This window comes from Rhamphochromis longiceps, linkage group LG6 (genome assembly GCF_057381845.1).
Source record: "Rhamphochromis longiceps isolate RC_006_pf linkage group LG6, R_longiceps_female_GT1.1, whole genome shotgun sequence".
Lineage (NCBI taxonomy): Eukaryota > Metazoa > Chordata > Actinopteri > Cichliformes > Cichlidae > Rhamphochromis > Rhamphochromis longiceps.
In genome coordinates, this window is record NC_140562.1 from 35,064,691 (window position 1) to 35,089,881 (window position 25,191).

Genomic DNA, 25,191 nt, shown 5'->3' on the forward strand with positions numbered 1-25,191 from the left:
AAATTGATAAAGCTGACACGTCCATTAGTTTACCTCAAATAACCTAATCACAAAATATACATTTCAAACATATACAGAACAAAGAGGAAGAAAACCTAACCTGTAGGCGATTGTAGAATTTTTAAAATTCTAAAGTACCTGAGGCAAAGGGGGACAGGGTTGAGAAGCTCAATTTTATGTTCATGATCCAACAAATAACCCCACAAGCTGCATGTCTTTGGACAGTGGGAGGAAGCCGGAGTACCTGGAGGGAACCCACGCAAACACGGGGAGAACATGCAAATTCCACACAGAAAGACCCCGGCCTGATGTTGGAATTGAACTCAGGACCTTCTTGCTGTGCGGCAACAGTGCTAACCACCATGCCACTGTGCTGCCTTGTGGGGATAGGTTAATTGGATCATCCAAATTGTCACTAGGTGTGAATGTGCGAGTGAATGAGAGCGCGAATGGTTGTCTGTCCCTGTGTGTTGGCCCTGCGACAGACTGGCGACCTGTCCAGGGTGTACCCCGCCTCTCGCTCTATGACAGCTGGGATAGGCTCCAGCGCCCCCCGCGACCCTGAAAAGGATAAGCGGAAGCGAATGGATGGATGGATGGATCCAACAAATAGAGAGGACAAAAATCAAAACATCAAGTTCAGTGTCTCTCTTTAAAAATGATGGAGAGGCATGAACCATAAAACCTTTGGGTGTCTCTAGAAGCACACTAGCTTCAGAAACCATGAGATGCATGAAGGCAGGAATTTCTGAATTTCTAAATTTGGACAAAACAAGAACGGCTTTGGTAACCAAAAACCCACTTCTACTGTTCCATTCACCTTTCAGCACAACAATAACCCAAAGCATACTGCCAAGATGCAACTGGAGTAGCTTTGGGACAATTCTGTGAGTGTTCTTAGTTTAACTGCCAAGATCAAGGTGCACAGAGCTTGTGGAAACTTGGCCAAGAAGGATGTTCAAAGAAGCAGTTCCTACCAAAGGGGCTCCTACATGGAGATTTATACATCTGAAAATGTTTGTGAATGAAATCCGATTTTAAATTTATTCCATGAATCTAATCGCTGTTTCAGGATGATGACAGAAAGGCATACTTCTACCAAAAATAGCAACACAGATGGCCACAATACGAGAATAAATGAAAAGAAAGCTGCTGCTAAAAAAAACGTTATCATGCTCAAATGTCAGCAGTTTTCTTCTTGAGGCAGTTACTGATCAGGTTTGTGTGTAAAATAAGTAGAATTATCACTGTGTTTGTGTGTTCTCCCCGGGTACTCTGGCTTCCTCCCACAGTCCAAAGACATGCAATTTGTGAGGTTAGGTTAATTAATGATTCTAAATTGCCCATATGTGTGAATGTGAGTGTGAATCATCTGTCTCTATGCGTTAGCCCTGTGACAAATTGGCGACCCGCCCAGGCTGTACCCTGTCTCTCGCCCTATGACAGCTGGAATAGGCTCCAGCCCTCCCTGCGACCCTGATAAGGATAAGAGAAAGCACGGTGATCTGTCCAATCTATTCAAGAAACTATTTTTCCTTCAGAAATGGTAACACAGCAACTGAATCTGCAAATTCAGCTGTCAACACAACGCAACCTGAATTAAATAAACCTTAGATTCAGTTACCAATATTGGATCTTAGCAAAGAAATCTCACCCAGTGCAGATTCTTTCCCTGGGGAAAGTCCAGTCTATGTAGCTCAAATTCCTGTGGCTTAAAAAAGTGATGTCATGATGTTTTAATTTCTAGCTTGTATGTTGTTTTGTCATTTGTTTTACTACTCTTATGGGTAGGAGGGGTAAAAACAAGTTAATACTAAATAGACACAGTTATAGATAAAATAGACCATGTTTTTTGTTGTTAAGGGCAGTAGAGGCCTTAAAAAATGCAAAATAAACAAATAAAATAAAAAAAATTTTGTTAAAAGCAGCTTGAATAAAAAGCTGCGGGTGTTTACTAAGAGCTAAGCTATTTGTGTTCTGACCCTTTAATGTCTCAATCAGTGTAAAAAGGGGTCGACTTCCATGAACTGTCCATCTGGAAATTATCGTTCATTTCCTTCACTTCATTTCAAATGCTTCTACTCACCCTGGCAGGATTTGCCAGCCTGGCAGTGCGTCATGTGATTAAGGACGTTCTTCATAGTGCGGCAGTGAGGCAGGGCGCAGGCCCTCACTTCCCCATTAGCCTGTTCTCGTCGCTGGCATTTATGTGCGTGGAGCAGCAGGACCAGCTGCTGCTGGATCAGCTTGCGCTTCTCAGGGTCGGCTGTGGGGCCTGCCGAAGGCACTGCCACACCTCCGCCGCCAGCCAGCGGGAGCATCGCTGCCTGCTGCTGAGGCGGCTGCTGCTGGAGCTGCTGCACGGACAAAACAGGCAGATAAATGTCAAAGTTGTGATAAGTTATCAGCAATTCAACAGTGTGACTCAGAAATGGTGCCAAAAAGGAGATAATTTATTTGTAAATGGTATTTATAAAGAAAAACAAGAAAAATAAATGTTTTGTGTACAGTAATATCTGAATATGTCTAAAAAGTACTGACCATGTTTGGCACGCTAGTAACAGCAGCTCCTTTGAGCTCATTAGGGAAGGGTGGCAGGCTGTTGGCAAGGGCAGACTTGTTCTGGAGCTGCTGCTGAGGGTTTAGCTGCTGGCCAGGTCCTGTAGCTCCCTGACCATAGGACTGCGCCCCGAACGGACCATTACTACCCAGGCCCATCTGAAAATACGGACAAATGACCAATAAGTCAGCACAGTAATTGAGCAGTGTTGTTAGCTGCGGGGGGAGACGACGACCCCAAAACAAAACTGCTTATAGTCCAGAATCCTGAAGGAACAGACTCAGATTGATTAAAGCATTCACAAGTTTAAAACATTTGATATAATGTGGTTAAATGTTTACCTGAGGGATTATGTTAGTTCCTCATTTACAGCCTTAACATGTCAAAAAAAGGTTCTGCCTCAATTTCAATGCCAATTTGTCATTACAAGACCCCCTCTGCCAAGACAAGCACTTGCGTAGCTGTGCCAGGATAATTGTGCCTGGTCCTGTTCTAAGCAGCACAGTGATGCTCTGGCATCCTGTCAACTCAGCATGACACAAGCTATTGCCAGGAAAGACTTCTTGACTACTGAGTCATTTTTCCTCCCGCTCCCTTCTTTACTTAAGCTAGTTAGTAGACATGGCACAACTGAAAACTTTACTAACAATGCAGCAATTAACATGAGTCACCAGAAAAATGCTCTTCTACTCTGGCTTTTTTCTTTAATTAGCCATTTCAACAGGTAGTTAATCATAAATTGTGTTCTCAAGATCCTTTTGGGTTGTAGGAGAAATTGTTACTAAGTTTTATTAAGAAAAGCTTGTATAATAACAAATCTGCACAAATTGTCAGGAACACAATTTATCTTAAGAGATTATGACCCAGTTTCGCAGTCTTACATATGCGACTCTTATCACATATGTGGGTGGGGGTTGTACACCTGTTATTTAAACTGGAGGTGTTCCTGTCAACTAATTTCCCTCAACAACTAAAACAAAACAATGCCACAGTCTAAAGGGCATGGTTAAGCACCATTTGAAATTGGAAATGTGTGGCATCAAACACAATTTCACATCAGTGTGCCCAATGGCAGCTTGTGTTAATGCCAACATATTTCACCTGCAGGTTAACATCCACACACCCTTGGAGAAGGTGGTTACGTGCCACTTTAACTCCGCAAACAGTCATTCCTCTTCCAAGTTTGCACAGGTTTTTAAGCACAGACAGTATAAAAGATGGACACTGCCGCTCTGACGCCACCTATTGGTTTTGGACTCTACAGTCTCAACTTTTGATGTGATACGGCATATTTGTTTTTCAAGCCTAAATGTACCATATATCATACAACAAGCCATAACTTTAATCAGATGAACCATTAAAAATTCTCCAAGCGCTAGTGATAGCACCAGCTTCCTATTTGGGACAACCATCCAACAATGCAGCCAACTCCACTATCTAAGCATTTGAATTGTACAAAAAGTTCAGCTGACTCAGAGCCGTTAAGAGGAAGAAAATCCTTCATAGATGCCAAAACTTAGCTTGTACCAGACTGTAAATACACTTTTTTAATGCTGTAATATTGTGCATTTTAACATAGGAGTCTAAGGGGGATACCTTGCTTTTGGAGCCAGTCGCAAATGGTTACAAGAGAAACTGCAGTTTTTGACACTTCCATACTGCCATTATTTTACGCTCCAGAGATTGCTCTGTGGTTTTTAAGATTGTCTCACATTCCTTGTTTACCACTTCCCATCACAGAGACAGAGTTGTTACACAGACAGTAAATGGCAGCATCTTAAAAGACATCCAAACAGGAAAACATTCTGGTTACAGCAACCGAAATGTTAATGACATTAAGCAACTTCAATGGGCACAAAAGTTTGGAATCAAATCAACTGCAACCATCATTGTATAGTTATAAAATACAAATAAGGGATTTAGTAAACATGTTCTTCTGGTGCACAATGAAGCAGGCAGCAAAGTTCAAACAACTACTGGTCTAATTGTGGGCTGCAGCTATCAATTATTTTAGTAATCGAATAATCTATTGATTAGTCGTCCGATTAATCGAGTAATTGGATAAGAGATAAAGTGGTTTCCATATTAGAAATTGCAATGTTGTAAGTTTAACTGCATATAACATCTGTCAAAAAAAACAAAAAAAAACCCAACAAAAAACCCTTTGATTGTATTTACATGCCATATTAAATTTTATTTTTTAAAGAAAACATTGTCTTGAATGCAAAAATATATAAACACTCAAGTTCTCTCTGGCAGAGTTTTATATCCTGGATGAGGCAGATTTGTTGTGTGTCCATGTTTATGGGTTGTTGTGCATGTGTGTCCAAGTGTGAAGAAGTCAAGCGAAAAGTGAGTTTGCGTCTATAAGCCTTCAAAGGAGAATGTGGTGGCTGCAATGAAGAAAAGCGAGCACATCAGCATTCTGAAGTTTGTCCAGCGCTCTGACGCAAAGTTTCTGTGCAGCTGAAAACAGATGCATAATGGTTTAGATGTTAATTAATATTAATAATAATTCAGCGTCCAGAGCTTTACTGGTCCATGTCCATTTTTATTGGCTTGTGAAAAATACTTTTATTTTTATGTTTTTACATATTATTACAATTTAATGAACACAATATCTTTGATTACTTCACTTTTAATCTGAAAAATGTTCCCAAAGCTTTTAAATTAATCTGGTCTAGTACACCACATGCCCCCCCTCACATTAAATGTTTTAATGGTGAGTACATCTTCGCGGTGTGTAAACAGTTCCACATTAAACTGTGCCAGTGTCATCATCACTGTTGCTGTTGTGTTATTGGTTTTTGTTTAAAATTGGGGGCTGCGTGGGCTTAATGTTGTCATAAATATATTTCTATTGCAGGTCTGTTTTCAGTCGCAAATGTGTGTGAAATAACACAGAGCCACGTGTTAAACGAAGCATCGAAGCAAAGAATGTTTGTCGAGAATTTTTTATTTTTGGATTACTCGAATCGTTGGAGCTCTAGTGCATTCACAACTTAATCTACTTGAATGGGCTAGATAAACCAAACCGCTGTCAGCAGAGCCTAAAACAGAGAGCACAACAAACCAAATCAGCACAGCAGCCATGACTGTCGTAAGTTTCAAAGTTTGACTGAAGGGTTTATCCAACTAAATCCAAACCAAAATAGCGCTCACGCTCAAGAAGTCTGAGTGCATACATTAAGATGTGTGCCGCTGGAGGGAATAAAATCCTTGTTAGTGCCTTGCATTATACACTGATTAACTTGCTGCTGCTCTCTCATCCAGAGAGCTGCTGGGAGACCAGACCAGACTCTGCCATGCCAGGCCAGGCTGTATCCCCCTCAGGCTGTTGACACCGCTCCAATAGACCAGATAAAAAAGACCCAGCTGAGATGACCAGACACTGGCAGGCTTTCAACACAGCTGAGCAGACGGACACACACCCACACCCACACCCACCCCCTTCGTTTCACTCTCTCCATTCAGTCCCCCGCTCTCTGACACACTCCACACATCGACAGGCAGGACAGTTGCCAACTATCATCTCACCACGTTGCTGCCAGGCGAGACTGTTCAGCTGAGCTAGCCTCCCTCCTTCATCCCAAGTGTACTCCGCCTCTGTCATTTCAACTTATTAAGTGGTTTACAATACCTGTCTTTCTTTGCATCACTGAAATGGTAAGCAGCCACCCAATAAGCTGGAGAAGGCTGGGCGAGTGCTCATGCGTATACAGTAACAAAAGGAGCATGTGGCGGTAAGGAGCTTCTCACCAACACAAATGCCCAGAAAGAGATTTACAACCTGCGATTAAAGGACAATAGAGGAAGCTGCATACAAAGAATGGGTCTGGTGGTTTTCTCCTTCAGAGCAGTTGGTGACATGATAATCACAGAGGACCAGCTGAGCCTAAAACATGCACACGGACAAGGTTTCTCCTGGCTCAGAACGGGCCTCGAGTGGGTGACTACGCATGGCCATAAATGCAATCAGCCCACCATGAGTCTGTGTTGTGTTGTGTTATTTGAATGAAAGCTATACATTTAGTTGTTAATAAGCAAATACTATAAGTAAATAGATTAACCCTTTAAGACCTACCATAGAACCAAGTCCGCCAGAGATTATCTTTATATTTTTACATGCTGTAGTGCCATTTGTGGGAGCATTTCAAATTGCTATACATCAATACAACAGGTATATCCCAAATTTTAATAATATGTATGCATTAAGTCCATAGTAACTACATAAATTGCAAAAAAAAAAAGTGCAATAAACTACAAAAAACAAACTGAAAATCGTTTGGGGTTTTTTTAAACATATATTTCTAGTTAGAGTAATGTAAGAGGCTTATCCCTCAAAATTGTAAATACAAAAAAGTTGCACAAAATAGTTTCCAATCATGCGGAATTTATTTTGAGTGTCTTCCTAGTTTTATTTTTGAGATACGCCAATTTTTATATACTGCAGGAAAAACAAATATAAATATTATAATGTAAATTTGCAAAAAAAAAAAAAAAAAAAAAAAAGCATGTGCATCAAAATAAATTATTTCCAGCAGTGCAATTTGAGTTCTAAGCATCCCAGAAACAATACAGAAAAGCATAAAAGTCAAATATAACTTTTAAAAACACCAGTACAGGCTTATAAGGCCCTGAAGGCAAAAAAAAAAAAAAAAAAAAAAAACCTACATTTTCCACGAAAATGACGTCACTTCCGGTTTCGGGCAGGTAATGGCGGACACGCGATAGTTCGCGCTGACATCTATTCCAATGTAGGAAGTGTTACGAACAGCTGATCGGATCAGCAAAGCATTTTTCTGGAATATTATATTTTTGTTCCTGCAAGTGCTTTTTATGCAATTTTTGGGAAGCTATATGTGGAAGGAAACTGTGACCTAGGACAAGCTAATGGCACAAGTTGTAAGTATAACTCCTCCGGTTTCATATGCGAAAAATTTTTTTTAATTGCGCTAGCTTACATGGTTCCAGTTCTACAGAGATTTAAAAATAGTTATGCAAAACGGAGTGTGCCCTCTCCAACCGGTTTTAAAGGGTTAAACACAAACCCTATATGATTAGACACGCTGAGCTATGATTCATATTTGCCCGTAAGTCATGGGGTAAAAATAAGGTTTTCCTTCTTTCTTTCTTTTTTAAATTAAAAGTCTTTATTTTCAACAAAAATTTTCAATTTTCACCAAGTAGGGGTCTGTAGTTTGACTTAAAGTGAATTGGCCCATAATTTAATTATGACGGGCAGCTAGAGCAAAAAAAAAAAAAAAAAAAAAAAAACCCACCACCTTTTTGGGTTATATTTAAACCTGCAGAATATCCGTGGACTCTCCGTGTACACCACTCCACTTTAGCTCCTGTTTTCCCCTTCCAGAAAGTTGGCATTTGACAAATGAAGCAGTTAACTGTGTAACCTCAGCTCTTGACCTGAGGGCTACAAACTGTCAGTGTAGCTGCTAACGGGAAGCTTCAGCAACATGTAGCTTTATCTGTATTCTCATGCAAAATAATGATTCAGAACAAAATTATGAAATCAAAGATCATTCTAGGCTTTTTTTTAACATGTGAATAGTGACTCTGTCAGATGACTTTAGTTATAAAACTGGGATACGCTAAACAGTTTCGAAAACAGCTTGGAAGCAACGCCCGGCTTACATTAGTCTCAATTGCTATCATTTAGACGCTTTTGGTTTTTCTTGGCATTAACTGGCTGTGGGAGGCACCAAAATCTGTGCAGGAAAAATCCCTGACAGAGGCATACACACAAAAAACAGGCCCGTTTCTGTAAATGCTGACAGCCCCCTCGCTGTTACTTCGACATCAGCTTTTAATTGTTTCTGTGGTTAAATCGTGTCTACAGACGCTGGGAATGACTCGACACACATTCACTATCTCAGTAAGTCTCTTCTCAGAAGACTGGAGCTTCTGTGTATGTGTGCTGTGGTTAAGAACAAATTTGGTGTCTTGGCTTTGACACAGCCAGTTAAATAGATGGCTTCCTAGTGATTTCCTGCAAAACCACATTGGTGACAAGTGTACGTGTAAGCCGCAAATGACACTCTCCCATAGACACACACATAATTATGCATCCCTAGACTAATCTTAACAACAACTGAACAGTTGACAGCAGTGTACCAGTTCCCTGCCAACAGTGGAGTATGCATTTTTGAGTGCTATAAACAAGTGGACTGGAAGAAAGAACTGTTTAGATGAACCATAAACGTGACTTGCGAAGTGTATAGATACAGATGCACTCGTGCCTACCTTCATCACACAGAGTGTGTATTGAGGAGGGGCTTCAATTAAGCTCCTAATCAATGATAACAAAAGCTTTGGTGTGTTGCTATAGTGAATGTAAAAAGTCATTTGAGATGAATCTCCATCTCATTACACAGCCAATTAAAAGCTATATATAAAGCTAAGCTCTAGTAATTTTTTCAGATGCACAAAAAGCATTTCAAAATAACTGTCTATGCAAATCAAACTGTGTCCTATATCATTTGAGAATAACTGCGAGCTAGGGCTGGGCCATATCATCCTGTTCACGGTAATACTGGTATAATGTTAGGCAATGATAAGAAAATGAAATATCACGATAGAATATGGGTAAAACGTGCATGCGCAGTGCCTTTGTTTTCATACACACATGGTGGAAAAAGCATGGCGGCGACGGAGAATAAGGGCGAAAGCGGATCGTTGAATGAAACAGATGAATCAGAATTGGTTTGTAAACATGATGTAACTTCAGTGGTGTGGAACTGGTTTGGCTTTTGTCCGGCAGATGCAGACCAAAGCACTTTTTTTGTTAGAGCATGCAAGCGGGCCGCCGTTATTACCGAACCGATTTTATGTGGTACGCGACGCTCAAAAATCTTTTATAAAAAAAAAAAATTTAAAAAAAGTTTTAGTACGACTTTGGTAAGCTACGAAGGCGCACCACTTGATGGATTGCTGGGGCATTACGGCTACCGTAGTCAGGAGCCTCGCGGAGTGATACGTACTGTGCTTCAACATAATATTACCGCATTGTGTGTGTTTATAAGGTTGATCTGATATCCTCGTGTTGGTGTTGTTCCCAGATCATCATACTAAATGTTGTTCCAGGATCAACATTGCAAGTGACCAATCAGATGTTGTGACGTCATACTTTTGCGACTTCGGGAAAAACCGGCGAATGGCTTGGCACGCAAAGGAATAACGTCACAACAATGTGATTGGTCACTTGCAATGTTGAACCTGGAACAACATTTTCATGATGGTCTGGGAACAACACCAACACGAGGATATCAGATCATCCGTGTTTATAAGCTCTTTTGAAGTTTTGTGGATATTATACATGGTTATGCTGAGGATATGTCGGCCAATTTCCACTGGAAATGCCTTTTGGTTAAACTGTCAGCAAGGAATTTGCATTTGCACTGTTAAATTTTTACATAACTTTAATGCACATAAAAAAACAGCTGCTTGTTTAAGTGAAAATACATTGATGGGGGGGTGTTGCACTAATAAAGTTGTGGAGTTGTTAAGTATTTTGTCTCGAGTCAATTATATCGTTATCGCAAATTTTCAAATATATATCGTTATGAATATTTTTGGCCATATTGCCCTGTCCTAATGAGAGTTGTTAATTCCACGAGTCTAGATTTGTAACTTTGCCATTTATGAAAGGTTGCTACACAAAGCAAAGTAAAACAACATTTATAATGGGATTGGGCAATAAGGAAAATGTAAGATGTCTTATATTAAAAATGAACTGAAATATAATGCAATAAAAACATGATTTCATAGACCTCGTTTAATGCTAGTTCCTTTTCAGTTAGGATCTGCCACAAATTTTAGGAAAGTTGAACAATTCTCCATATTTCACAAGATAAATTGTGAATGAGATTCTAAAAATAAAAATCACCCTAATTAGCACTGACAGGTCAAACTGATAACTAGCAAAAACATATAAAAAAGGAATTAAAGAAAAAAAAAAAACCAGCAATTTCAATTCAATTTAATTAAAGGTGTTTCAGGAGTTTTTAAATGTGATTTCTATCCAAAAGGTTATTAATGAAAATTAACAGTATAGATCTTAAGTATGTGCCAAAAAAATTGAAGAGAAAGGCACAAACATGTAAAATGCTTTAAAACAGATGTTTTCTGAGGTAGCAGAACATTTAACATAGTTTTGTGGTGGATCTTTACATGTCATATTTAGGGAGAAACAAAACCTTTGTTTGTTTACAATATAAACTTCAAACAGCAGTTTTAATTTCTGCTGTGTCACTGTAGTGCTAAAAAAAAAAAAAAAAAATTTTTTTACTCCATGAGCACAGTTTTAAAGCTGTGCCAGGTGATCACATAAAAGGACGTTGCTTTTAGGGCTGGGCCATATTATACCGTTCACGGTAATACCGGTATAATGTTAGGCAACGATAGGAAAATGAAATATCGCGATAGAATATGAGTAAAACGCGCATGCGCAGTGCCTTTGTTTTCATACACACATGGCCGATTGTTGAGTGAAACAGATGAACCAGAATTGGTTTGTAAAAATGGTGCAACTTCAGTGATGTGGAACTGGTTTGGTGTTTGTCCGTCAGATACACGACAAAGCACATTTTTTTGCAGAACATGCAAGCGGCCGTCGTTATTGTCGTATTTGTCGGACTAAGATGCTCTTAAATCTGGGAGTAATCTGGGTCCTAAACTCCGTATTCTTCAGTTCAAACGAACACTGCAGCATCACTGAGCGTTAAAAACTGTCTAAATTCTTTCATCTTTAATAAAACGATCAGCATTGCTGCTTTACCAGGTGTAACTATGAAGTTTAACTTTCAGGCATCCATTAAAACAAAATTTATTACATTTAACAGAGTTAGAAGTTAGCAGGAAGCTAGCGGAAGTTAGCTCGCTAGTTACCTAAGCATGATATTGCATGTTCTGACTGAGAGATTTCTGAAAAAAATCAAATGTGCAGCTCTGCTATCACTTCCAACATAAATGAAGACAGAAAACTAAACAGCAGTGACGTTTGTAGGGTTACTGAAGTTGGGCTAGCTGGTATATAATGATGTGCTACGTAATCGCTAGCGACACAGCTATGTTAGCATAACATAAACAGGGAAGCTGGAGGACGAACACTAACACTTTTCCACTTATAAAAGTTAACATTAAAGTTCCTGATAGTTAGAGACAAATGCAATCGCATGGCAGGATGCTGTAAACGGACCAAACTTCAGTCAGGAGAACAACTGAGATAATCCATCCACAATACGAGGTTAGTCATTAATATACTGCAACAACATGGGAATAGAGCAGCTGCCAGAGAATTCAACATTAATGAATCAATGGTACAGAAGTGGAGGAAGCAAGAAGAATGAGTTTAATAAAGTTTGATTTATCTGACTGCTTTGTTTCGCTTAATGTGCCTTATAATCCCGTGCACCTTATGGTCCGAAAAATACGTACTGCACACTGCAGTTTAATGTTGCAAAGCACCTCTTTTTAACTTCAGTGGATATTATATATGGTTATGCTCAGGATATGTCAGCCCATTTCTACTGGAAATGCCTTTTGGTTAAACTTTCAGCAAGGAATTTGCATTTGCACTGTTACATTTTTATAAAGCTTTAATGTACATAAAAACCAGCTTCTTGTTTAAGTGAAAATAAATGGAAGGTTGTCTTTTTGCGCTAGTAATGTTGTGGAGTTGTATTTTGTCTCGCATCAATTATATCGTCAGTTATATCGTTATCGCAAATTTTCAAATATATATCGTGATAAATATTTTTGGCCATATCGCCCTGCTCTAGTTGCTTTCCAATAATGTTGCTTTCACTCCCAAATAAGTGCGAACATTTGTGCATGGCTCAACAAATCCGGCCTCTGCATAGTTTAAAATTTTTACAAAATAATTTACTGGCTTAAATGTTAGCGTCAATTAATAGAGGATCACAGCATAAACTGGGCCCAGAATGACAAGATGCAAAAATGCCACATTAACAAGCTTTTCGACTTCGCCTATACAATGAGTGACCACCTAGTTTGTGTCCAGTGTTAAAGTTGTTCCAACACACCTTTTCTTTAATCAAAAATGAATACTTCAATGCAATTTAAAACAAAACAAAACAAAAAAAAAAAAAATCAGTGCCAGAGAAATATCCCGTGTGTGCCAAAAAATACTTGGGGCTCACAATTTGCATGTGCCAACACTTGATATAAAACAAACAAAAATAATAAAATAAGTGTCACTCACCTTGTTCATGTTGCCTGCTTGCTGAGCAGTACTGAGGGTAGTGTGAGCTCCCATCTGTTGCCCTCCCTGTGTGAGCGTCTCTGCCAATGCACTACCTGATCCTCCTTGTCCTGTTGCAGTTCCCTGCATTGTCTGTCCCTGGTACTGCATGCCTGTTACCCCTGCCCCACGTCCTCTCCCAGCTCCAGGTACAAGGCCACCATTCATCACTTGCCCAGGCTGCGGCTGCCCTCCCTGGTTCAGGAGTCCAGTATGGCCCTGGTTGTTGTTAATCATGGCCTGACTGAACCCAGTTGTGTTTAAGCCCATAGTTGCAGTATTGTTGTTGTTGTTCTGTCCTGCTACTCCAGTTGGGGTTCCTGCTTTTTGGGCCTGAGGGGACGGGTGGTTGTTGGGGGAGCCCTGGCCAAGAGGGCTCTTACCCAGTGGTGCTCCTAACTGTGGCCCCATGCTGCCTGGCTGAGAGCTAACTGTGCCTATATTAGAAGTAGTACCAGCCCGAAGCAGCTCTGAGAGCTGCTTGTGCTTGGCCGCTGCATCTGGGACGGCAGAGGCACTGCCACCGCCAAGTCCTGACTGAGTGCCTCCTGGTCCGCCAGCTCCAGGTGCTGCTCCACCATTTGAAGGGATCCCGCCCATCAGGCTAATATCACCTCCATTGGGGATCAACTCATCTGGAAGGTCATTCTCCAAATCGTCCCAGGAGAGTGACCCAAGATCTATGAGAAGGGATAGAGAAGCAAAATGTCACAAAATGTTTTATACAACCATGTGACTCAGTGCCAAGCATTCATTCTCCTCTGCTTCAAATAAGCCTGTACTCAAATCACTGAGTACCAGAGCATCTAGATCTTATCTACTGCTAGCAACTTATTCTACAATGCAACACATGACAGTGGGAAGATTTTTTTTCTACCTTTTAACAGTTTTGAGTCCCCACCATAAACATTCCAACCACAGCAGAAAAACAGCCAGCATGTAGGGCTGCTCGATTATGGCAAAAATGATAATCACGATTATTTTCACTGAAATTGAGATCTCGATTATTTGACGACATTTATTTAACAATAACAATGTATTGAATAATGACTTTAAAGATTGTCAAAAAATAATATAAAATAGTGTGCAAATACTGCTAAAAGTGCAAATGTTTGCAATATAAAAAATAAATGAAAAATGTAAACATCTATGTTTAGTGAACTTTGCAGTGTTGCTCTGTGGTACAGCTACGACACTGTAGCAAAGTTTACACACTATGTCTACTTGATCCACGTCCGACTCCGCGAACCCATAAAGTCACTCTCCTCTCCAGATAACTTCTAGGGCTGAACGATATATCGCATTTGCGATAATATCGCGACATGATCAAGTGCAATTTTCTAACTGCAAAGGCTGCGATTATACTCTGGACATGTCCAAATTCATGGGCTGCATCCTCCTGAGGCCGCATTTGTAGACCGATTACGTCACAGCGACGCACCGAAGGCTGTCCAAATTCATAGACTCCTCCGAATGTAGCCGACAAATGCGTCCTCCTTTTCCCCGAATTTGAAGGATGGGTCGGGTGTGTCCTTCGTGGCCTACCATATCCCAGAATTCATAGCGCGGCCCAGCCAAACTCCAGTTTCCAGCAATGGCGGCCGCTACTAAGTTTTAAAATTACTCATACTAATCTTTCTGGGTCACAAAATAAACTTAACATATTTTCAGGCGAGAAAGTAGTTGTGTAAACATCAAATATCTGCTCGGTTTATCAAGATATCCCATATTTGCAAAAGTGCTTCGACGTTTTCAGAGGCGTCTGCTACCCACCAGCTCGACAGCTAGCCGGGAGCTCGAGGGTTACTGATGCGGCCGAGAACGGCACAACTCCCGGCACATCATTTTCAGATCACCGCGGAGTTTCGCTGCTCGGGTTAAACGTAATATATAAGTCACTTAGACAACCTAAAAATGTTATTGTTGGGCTTTTTTCAGTGTTTTGTTTGTTCGTGAGTAAATCGGTTTGGCTGAGATTAAAGTTATTAGATTAGATAAAATAAAACTTTATTAATCCCCCGGGTGGGTTCCTCCTTGGTTTTCACACAGCTGACTAAACGTCAAACAGAAAACTTATTAAACAGAAGTATGAGACAGTCGAGAATTTACACCAGTGTCTGGTTATATTTTAGATAGCAAGAAGCAGACGGCCGAGTTTATTAAACTCCACCGAGACAGCGGTGACGCTAATCAGAACTAGACCGTCCAATTTCACGCCTTTAAATTTTAAAGGCGTGTTTGTGTGTGTGTTTATACAATTGCTATTATGTTTGCACTTTATGTGTAATGTTACTGACTGCAGAGATCAGTAAGATGTGTGTATTTTTTATTTATTAGTTTTATTTATTTAATATTATTTTTTAATTGAATGACTGTCTAGTAGTTCACAGATGTCGAAAAACTGAGTGTGGTAAAGCCACTGATTTTTTTTATGTATATTTCTGCAATCTGCACATTGTACTGACTTTCATTTTAATGTTTACACCAGGGTTCCTTGTCAGCACTTTATGCTCAGATGTTTGTAAGCTAAAAATAAACTATTGTGTATGTTCAAATATACTGTTGTGATTGAAGAAGTTAAATAAAAATGTCAGTCATCAATTCATGCATCACCTCATGTCATCATAACAGAGGTCTGTCTTCCAGGAAAGAACAGTTTAAAATTAATGTAATATAGTATTGGCCATACTATATGATGTATTTCTTGTCTTTGTTTAATAATACAGAAGATAAAGACCTTAAAAAATAATCGCATATCGCATCGCAATCGCAATATTGGGGCAAAAAAAAAAAATCGCAATTAGATTATTTTCCATAATCGTTCAGCCCTAATAACTTCTGCTTAGCTTTCCGAGCTTCCCTCGGGTCCTCTTAATCAGTAGGCCCCCCAACCCCCGGGCCTCGGACCGGTACGTGAGTCGTTTGGTACCGGGCCGCGAGAGTTGAGGCTCAGGTGTGAAATGTAGTTTTCAGGGTTTTTATCGGTTTTCAGCGTTATTTTGTTATCGTTTTTATCGTTAACTCTGTTTTCTTTGGTCTTTTCACGTGTGTTATGAATAAAAAAAAATTTCCGGTACCGGTACTAGTTTTATTTTGTTGTATTTATCCGCGACACCTTAAAGGCCGGTCCATGAAAATATTGTCGGGCATAAACCGGTCCGTGGCGCAAAAAAGGTTGGGGACCGCTGCTCTTAATTGTTGTGACACGTGTTCGAAATGCAGAGAGGTGCGCTCGATTTGCCACATGGAGCAGCGCGAGAGTAAAGCACGAGGGAGGGGCTAATAATCGGCTCAGTCATTTTTAATGATCGCTGAAAGCCCAGATCGTAATCGAGATTAAAATTCGATTGAGCAGCCCTACCAGCATGGTAATAAAACTTTGTAACCATTTTTGTCAGTTATAGTTTTCATTTTTATGAGAATTAGAGGCATTTGCTTATCAAATGATCAGAAGGGGGGGGGGGGACGTGATTTTTATCAAATAACAGATTCAATACATTTAGTTAATGGACTGTAGTCACCACCCAAAGGCTGAGCCATGAAAAATCCTGCTGTGTTTGAAAAAAGAAAAAAGGGCTCTTACTCCTCAGTTGACCCTTGGTCTCAGTCCAAGTGTTCACAAACATTCTAATTATGAAATATTAATGAGCCAACATGCTAAATGCTGCTGCCTTGGCCTTGTCCCACTGTGGCCTTGTCCCTTGCAGTGCAAGACAAAATAAGCATAAAGCGTGATAAAGCATCGCTACTGGCTGACAAACACAGTGTGACAAGAGAATCCAGCAGCACTTGGGGTTCCTGCTGGGTGGCGTAGGAATATTTGTGCCACACCATCCAGAGGTGTGAGCATAATGGTGAGAGCCTAGGGAGCCACGATTTGTTTGAGAATTCGTGATTAAGATGGTGACAAAAGCACAGGAGCTGTGCATGCCTTACAGCTTTGAATCACCAAGAAGAATCAACTCTCTGGACAAACTGAAACAAGATCACTTTCCACAGCCTTGATCACGAGTTCACCTAACGGCACAAAATCACCAAAGAAACAAGCTTTGAACACTGCAGCTCTCCCGTTTTCATTTCCCCTCTGTAAGTGACATTAACTTGCCTATTCAGTACAACGTGCCTGACGAGAGTAGAAATATTACCTGAAATCTTATTTGGCTAACTTGTTTCTTCAAAAGCATGTTGTGGAGCGGTTTGTTGGTCTTCTGTAAAGAGTGGAGGACATAACTGGAATGTATGCAACTGACAATTTCTTCCACAAAAGCGCAAATTTACTGAATTTGTGCAACTGAAAGTAATGAAGCCAAGAAATGTCACTGTATGAAAGGCGCTGTTAAGCAAATCACTTTTCAGTATAAGACGAACAAGACCTTAATGCTACAGGACTGAGCACTGCTGCTGGATGTCTTCATTGAGATTCAGTCAGGATCCCGACTTTAATGAGGGCACTTGGCCTACACACTTCCCTGAGTAAACACAGGCTTGCAGATCTCCCTTGCTAGCTCGCTGTCTGTCCCTAGCATCAGGCACGCAGGTGCTCCATGTGGAGGAAGCTTGTTTGAGGCTGAAGGGACAATCCATCTTTTCCTCTCTCACTCCTCTCAGCCCATGCCATCTATCAGGCAGGCACATGGATGCTCTTCAAGCAGCTGTATTCACTTCAACTACATACGCTAAGGCCTGGCATTGCATTTTTCATTTCAAAATGGAAATCTAAACACACCGTAACCTTGCCCTTAAGCGTGTTGGCTGGATACCAAAAATGCAAAGCAATGTTTTGGTTGGGTATGGCCACATGCAGTCTGGGGAACCCCAACCGTAAGGAGGGGGGAAGGTGGGCATTAACCGTTTTAACATATGCACTGCAGCCCTGAAGTTTTCTTCAGACATAATCCATGGAGCTGTATGTAGGAATGTGAAAGTTTAAATCGGACCTTACAATAAAAGCTCCCTTGGACAGAGTCTGCATAAAGTTGAACCAGTGTGCGAATTGATGTGATAACCATCCGGAGAATTCTCATCGAAAAATTCACATGGGAACGTCGATTACATTTCACTTTCCATATCATTTCACTGTCTCAAAGGCAGAAGAAAAACATCCACAGGTAAAGAAGGGTCACTTACATGAGTGCAAATATGAACACAAAAACACGTAACTCGGGAAACAATGTGTGATTTACTCAAAAGTGGATACACACAAATCAGTGTGTCAACTTTTCACATAGTCGTTCATAAAGCTCCTTTACACCCTCCCATAGATGACTTTATCACTCTCTCCCCCGCCCCCCTTTGGCCACTGTCTTGAGGTGATGGCTATAAATATCTACAAAAGCAGCCCCAGCAGTGATCCCGCCTGGAGATTTCTGTCATCTTGCCCTAAAGCCATGTGCGTCTGCTCTCAGAGGGACAGGTGCAACATTGCTACTGGCATTCTTTTAATTGTTGCTCATTATAATATGGTGGATAGCAAAACAAATCCACTTAATAGTGGAAAGGGACTCTTATTTTAGGTTTCCTTTCTGCAGTAATAAATCCTCCAAGAAAGTATGCCATTGCAACAGTTGGAAAGAACAGCAGAGGAAAATTACTTCACTGAGTAAATAAATACTGATTGTGGCCAGAGACACTCAAAAAAAAATAGTCAAGAAAAGTTACAGACCTTCAGTTTAAAACATTTTTAAATCCAACAAGACTACTTCTATTGCAGACAATAGTTAAACTGCAATAGCTTTGTTTACAGTCCACCTTGAGAGCCTGTGCCAAATCAAAAACAGAAAATATGAAAATAACTGTTTGCTGAATTTAGTACTCAGTAGTGGTGCAACAGATCACGGTTGATCCGTAATCTGAACCAATCCCACTCCACAGTTCGGCACGCACGTGATCCAAAGATTTGAAAAAGAAGGGGAAAAAAAAGTATATGTATGGTGCGCGTGGTCAGTTTGTCAAGCGATAGTTATGGCCAGCGATAGTTATGGCCAGCGCTAGCGGTCCAAGTGGAGGAGCAGAGGAGTTTGCGGCATTTAAGCAGCCCTTTGTTCCCCAATCCGACCGGGCTAAAGCTATTTCAAAAGCTACTGGGGTGTTTAGCTGCAGACGGGAGGCCGTATTCCGTTGTGCAAAACAAGGGGTTTAAACTATGATGAACGTGCTTGAGCCACGCTATGATATCCCGTTGCGCGTCCACTTCAGTGACGAGATCGTACCCAGGCATGCATGAGCAGGAAAAGTTTAAAGTTATGGCTGAACTGTCCTACGCATCTTTTGTTGCTCAACTAAAAACGGGTGGACCTCCAGGTCAACGGAAAGCTACGTGACCGTGACCGCTCATTATATCACAGCGGAGTGGTAGATATAAAGCCCTGTACTGCCCTATATTGCACCTTAATTTGTTTTTATATAATTGCGTGGAATGAGTCTTGAGTTGAATGTTTTTAATAGGTAAAAAATACTTAAAAAGTTAATAAGTAAATGTTAAAATTTTGTCTTTTTTGCTGATCCGAAAATTGGTCCGATCCGTGAGTTAAAACTGTGATCCGATCCGAACCGTGAGATTTTTGATCCGTTGCACCACTAGTACTCAGCCATATCAGAATTGTCATTTAAAGCAAAATCTGACGTGTCTTTCCTCCTTTGTATGAAAATGTGCTGGTAGCTGAAATCACCAGTTCTACATTGAAGGCAAGCACAAACATACTGAGAAAAGTAAAAAACAGCAGAGTACAGCCAAGACGATTTTAAGAGTAATAATGACACTTCATTTTATTAAATCAAATGCATTAACTAGCTAGCAAGTTATCCCAAGAGGCAGTAGCAATAAGTGTGCATGCAACTAGTCAACCAGACTTTTAATGTTGCTTCCCTTGCCAAATGGTGCCAGAAAAACTCTGAAATATATCATTTTATTTTTTGGCTTTTTAATATAGAGCGGCAGGTGATGATTGGTCAATGCTGAACTTCTATCTAAAGCACACTCAGCTTTGTCTCTGGTAGGGAGTGAATGTGGATCTGTAACAGGAAGACTTCTCTTCCCTCCCCATTTTAACAAATACCATCATCTCATCTATGGTGAACAGACCCTTTTTTTTTTCTTTTTTTTTTTAAACAGACTAATTTAGCAACAGCAGTTAAGATCCATTTACACCTGCATGGAATCTGCAACTGGATACATGACATCTGACCCACAGGTTTGTTTCCTCTAGGCGGGTTGCTTTGGGGGAGATTTGATGACAACAGGGGAAACCAAGTTTTTGAAGTCTGCACCCAGTTTAGAAATGCATTCTCATTATTTCGTTTGTGGTTGCAACATGATCCAGTGATCTGTACTGTTTGTGTTCCTCATCGCATTAACACAGCTACATTCTTTAGTTTGGCTTGCTTGAATCAGCAGGAAGAGATGGTATTGTTCACCTTTAAACTTTGTGGATTTTGTTTTTCTTAAGAAAATACAACCAGAAACATCATCCATTGGTAAAATTATAGTCATGTGGAGCTCCTCAAGTACTCCTACTTCCTCTTGGGGATTTAGTTTAGTTTTCTAGGTTTTCTGCAAACACAAAACACATACTGAGCTTCAGTCTAACTCTTCTCTACCTCATGAAGCTAAAGTTGTTCCAAGTATAATGAGCAAAAATAGAACAGTCAAATGGTCTGTTTAAGCTTAAATACAAGCACAGACATGAGAAATGAGTGGCGTTTAAAATACCATGTCGCCCATTTTTTTGATGCTTATTAAGTCAGCTAAAAGCAGTAGGTTGGTGGTAATAAGTCCCTTCATCTGCCTTTAACCATTTTGCTGATCCTCGCCATCTTTCTCTCATGATTTCTCTGGTTGCCCCAAGGCACAGGCATAAATGCCTCAATCAGTGGCTGCATTGCAAGCTTACCGCCTGTCCTTTTAGATATTAGAAGTGCCATTTGTGCAGGAGTGAGCAAGAAACTGGACGTCTGGGGGTTGGGAGGTCCCTGACAAATCTTTGACTGACAACTGAAACAGAACTAAGACGCAAACGAGTACCAAATACTAATTTTTCTTAGGTTTCAGCGCAAATTTCAGGTTTTCTAACCTAAGACAGACACAGATATCCTGAGGCCCAACCTACCTACATATTTATAGAGAGAATGTGAGAGAATCCACAGGGCACAGTTAAAAAATTCAAACATGGTGACTATGAATCTTAAACAATGAAATTTAAAAAAAAAAAAAAAAAAAAAAAAAACACCCTGCTCTTTCATTAAAAATAGTCAAAAGATTAGATCACATAAAGTGCATGCAAAACCACATTTTTTTGTGAATAAAAGGGGTAGAAGAGGAGGATAACAGATGGCCTTAATAGAAAGACAGGGGCTCATGTTTGTTCTGCCCCACCAATTTGAGAAAAAACAAAAAAAACAAAAAAAAAAACACAACTCCCCAAGTGCACAAAAAACTTGACTACTCGTAATGTTCTACCTCTCACTGAACTGCAAAAATGTTTTTCTTTATTAAAACCATTTTTAACTCATTTGTCTTTCTGACCTGTTATCTGCTGTGAAACAAAACTAAATCATACCATGCGATACTCTGGTCTTGTTTCCTTACCAGCTGCCGTTATTGAGGGTGTGGATAATGCCAATACAAATACCATTACTAATTCTGCTTATAGGCTGGACTTTTCATCTTAGCCAGTTTTTTGCATGAGAGAGAGAGAGAAAAAAAAAAAAAAAAAGACTACTACCATTCATCTTAGGTGTGGAAAAGCCTCATCACCATAACTGTGACATAATTTTACACTGTATGACAGAAAACATGCCAGCGGTGATTAAACACACACACACACACACACACACACACACACACACACACACACACACACACACACACACACACACACACACACACACGGCGTCATATAATTGCAATTAAGTGAACAATTTGGAATCTGATCTCAGCTGGAACTGGTTCTCAATTCCCATTGCTACAAAGGTTTAAATAGGACTGCTCACGCATACAGACATCACAAAGAGAACAACAACGTATGTTAATGCTTTCATTTCGTTTTAAAATTTGGCTATTTTTCTCATACAAAAAGCCAGGCTATATGTTAGGAAAAGGGAAAGAGGAAAGGCCAAATGTTAGGGCAGATGGGTGCTGCATATAAAGCTCCAGGCATGACTGTCATCAAAGAGGGAAAGCCAGCTCTTTATCTGCAGTAATTTACAGCTGATGTTACTGCTGCCCTGCGCTGTCCCATGGGGGTCCATTGAGTCCCAACTGCAACTGGCAAAAAGTATAAAGAGGGGGTGTGGCAGGTTTATTGATGGATTACAGACATGTGGTGGCTCTGTCATGTGTGATAGCTCTTGTAATTTATAATCACTGATGTTGTGACTGCCATTGTTCCTGAAAGGTCTTCTTGAAGACTTGACAAAATCAAACACAATGAGGCACATGTGCAAATGACAGACACAGGAAAACTATTTTTTCTGGCTACATGCAGACTGTGAGGCTGGGCTTAAAGTCAGCAAATAATAAATACCACAAATTTAGTAAGCCATACACCTTTTTTGGCAGTTTATATATGTAATGCCTTTAATGACAGTGTAAACAAATGTAGAATCAAAAGTAAACATACTTTTGTTGCTCAATGAGTATTTCCGCTTTGAACAAATCCCTATCATAGGAAATTTAAAATATCTTTTGCACTAGGGCTGTGCGATATGACCAAAATCTCATATGTCGATATAAAACATTTATCATCCCAACAACGATACATATCACAAAAATTTTACATTTTCTGTAAATTCTGTGAATTTCGGGCAACTCGACTTGCATGAAGTGCATGAAGTTGAACCAGCCGCAATTTTCTTTGGGAGTATTTATTACACAGTGTGCTGCGGGGAAAAGCCTGTTCTAAGGTTTATTTTTTTTAAGCACCTGACGGCTCTTTTTAGCTTCTCGTCCGTAAACACTCTGCATACTATTTCACGTGATTCAGTTTATTTTGAAAAATCTCAACAGGATCTTCAGCTTTATTGTGAAAGGTTTATGTGGAAAATAAACAAGCGGACGGTGGAGACACGCGATGGTTTTACCGTCGTTGTTGCTAACGGCAATGCATAAAAACAGTCGCTTGTCCGTCCGTAGTGTGGTTATATTAAATAGAAGAAAAAAGAGAGAACTTTAAGAATTTCTACAGTGACCATCAAAACGATGAAAACAATATTGCCGAAAACAGTTTATTTTGCAACACCACGAAACAAACGATAGCGTAATATGAAATGATAGGCGTTTTCATATTGTCATCCGATATATATCGTTATATTGAACCTATTCTGCACTGTATATGGTTCTAAACTACTGTGATTATTGTTACTTGTGTTAGCAGCAGAAATGTGCAGCACTACTCAATGGCTAGACGGCATTTAACCCAGCTAATATTTCTGGAGCCAACTAGCAGTAGTAACCACATTTCAACATCTGTAGTCACACATGTCCCAACTTTAAACATTGCTGTCCTAGGTCTCGTTTCCCTAATCCACAGCCGGAAAAAAGAGCAACCGTGAGAGTAAAGCCAACACAAAAGTGCCTTGATTCTTTTTAATGGTTAGCAGGGACACCCCAAACTTGCAAAAGACGTCCACTTATATATGGCAGAAGAGAAAAAGGAAATCCCATGGCTTTCTTTCCCAGTGAACATACATTAGTGATCATTTTAAGGGCTCAGTCACTTCATTGTGTAAATTATGGTCACTCTAAGAGTCAGAAAGAAGGATTATCCAGGACATGCCCATTAGTTAGCAACTTATCAATCACATAGATTGACAGTTAAACTCGCTCCTTGCAAGTCAAGTCTGGTCTCGAAAACGCTAAAGGTGGTCAAAACAAAAATGCTCCGCTCAAGGCTTAACAGCAGCACTTCACTAACAGAGGGCCAACAGCTACCCTTAATAGCATCTACACTAAAAACAGCTTTCTTTTGTTTTCAAGACGTTAATGTGCCACACGCTGTAAACGATACAGTTGAAAAACACATTAGTTTAATGTTTCTTTTCTGGGCTCTAAAGTTTCAGTTCTTGGTTAAAAAGCAAACATACAAGACACCAGCTAAACAAATAGGACTTTTTACATCGGAACCTAATGTGCCTCGATTACAGCAAAAATCATAATAAAGATGACTTTGATTAATACAGTAAGCCAGAGTTTCTACCCACATCAAAAAGATTTTGGATGCAGTGTATTTTCACAGAAGCCTTTCATATGTTTAAAATTAAAAAAATAAATAAAATCAAAACAATGGGTAAAGGGAGCAGAAAGGACACATGGGAGTCTGATAATACATTTTAGGTCCAGACTAATGGGTATTTTTGACTGTAAAGCCTGTAAATTTGTGGAAAATCCCCAGGGGATGTTTGGAAGTGCAATTGTTGCACAGAAAACAGACCAGATGAAGGACCTTGAGTGATACAGTGACAAAAGTAACTGCTAATGATCATTCAACAAGTTCACCAATGGAAACAATGAGATTTTTAACTACTCTAGAGAGATCTGGTTAACGCTGGACTCCAGCTAAAATGTCACTGTGGCGTGAAGTGAACCAAACAGCAAAAATATGCACTATAAATGAAAGGTCTGTGCTTGATGTACAGCACACAGGAGAAAGATAAGAGAGAGAGCTTTGCAGTGAAAATTAGTTTTATCCCTAACACTTTGTTTTCACTGAAATACAAAAACTGGAATTGAAATTATACTTGGTTAATTGCTGAGCCGTAGCTTAACTCTAATTGGGGGTGCTTCTGCAGGTAAAGCATACATTACTTTCCAATTATGGTGAAAATATGAAATCAACTCATTTTTGTATCTTCATACCAGGAGCAGCATTTTCCCATCACAGAAACAGCGAGCGCTGCAGAAATGCAGTTCAGCTACTCCACTTTTGCCACACAGTACAGCAGATGAGTTAAGAGTGCTGCAATAACTCAGGTTTTCACTGAGGGCTCACAAACCACCTCAACAAAAACAAGCAGGGACAATCTACCAGGTGAAAGAAAAAAGACATGTTACTCAAGGGATTTTTTTAAGTCTCCAGATGACTTTATAATTTCAGCTATAAAGTTTGGAAGAACAAGTCAAAAAGTTGATTTAAAATAAGCACTAGTCTTGTTTTATAATACAAATGAACTTTTTAAGGGCCAAGTGGGAACTTGCATCCCCAATCTTTGCTTTCCAATTACAAGAAATATGACAGACATTTCCTAATCACTCAGATTCCAATACTCAGAGCACACATACAGATTTCTATCTTGCATTTCTACACGTTTATTTTCAGCAGGACACACGTCTGCTGAGATGTGTGACATTATAACCCTA

The 25,191-nt window shown here is 39.9% G+C and overlaps 1 protein-coding gene across 4 annotated transcripts in view; it reads right to left on the reverse strand.

The window, feature by feature from the left end:
- crebbpa (CREB binding lysine acetyltransferase a) overlaps positions 1-25,191 on the reverse strand; it is a 46,904-nt gene that overhangs the window by 19,880 nt on the left and 1,833 nt on the right. For 3 of the 4 annotated variants that reach the window (XM_085410393.1, XM_085410391.1, XM_085410390.1), the window contains exons 2-4: positions 12,801-13,519; positions 2,542-2,718; positions 2,087-2,357 (exon numbers count right to left, since the gene is read on the reverse strand). In XM_085410393.1, coding sequence (XP_085266519.1) covers positions 2,087-2,357; positions 2,542-2,718; positions 12,801-13,519 — 1,167 coding nt within the window. The remainder of the gene's footprint in view (positions 1-2,086; positions 2,358-2,541; positions 2,719-12,800; positions 13,520-25,191) is intronic. The other variant, XM_085410392.1, reaches the window with a different exon arrangement.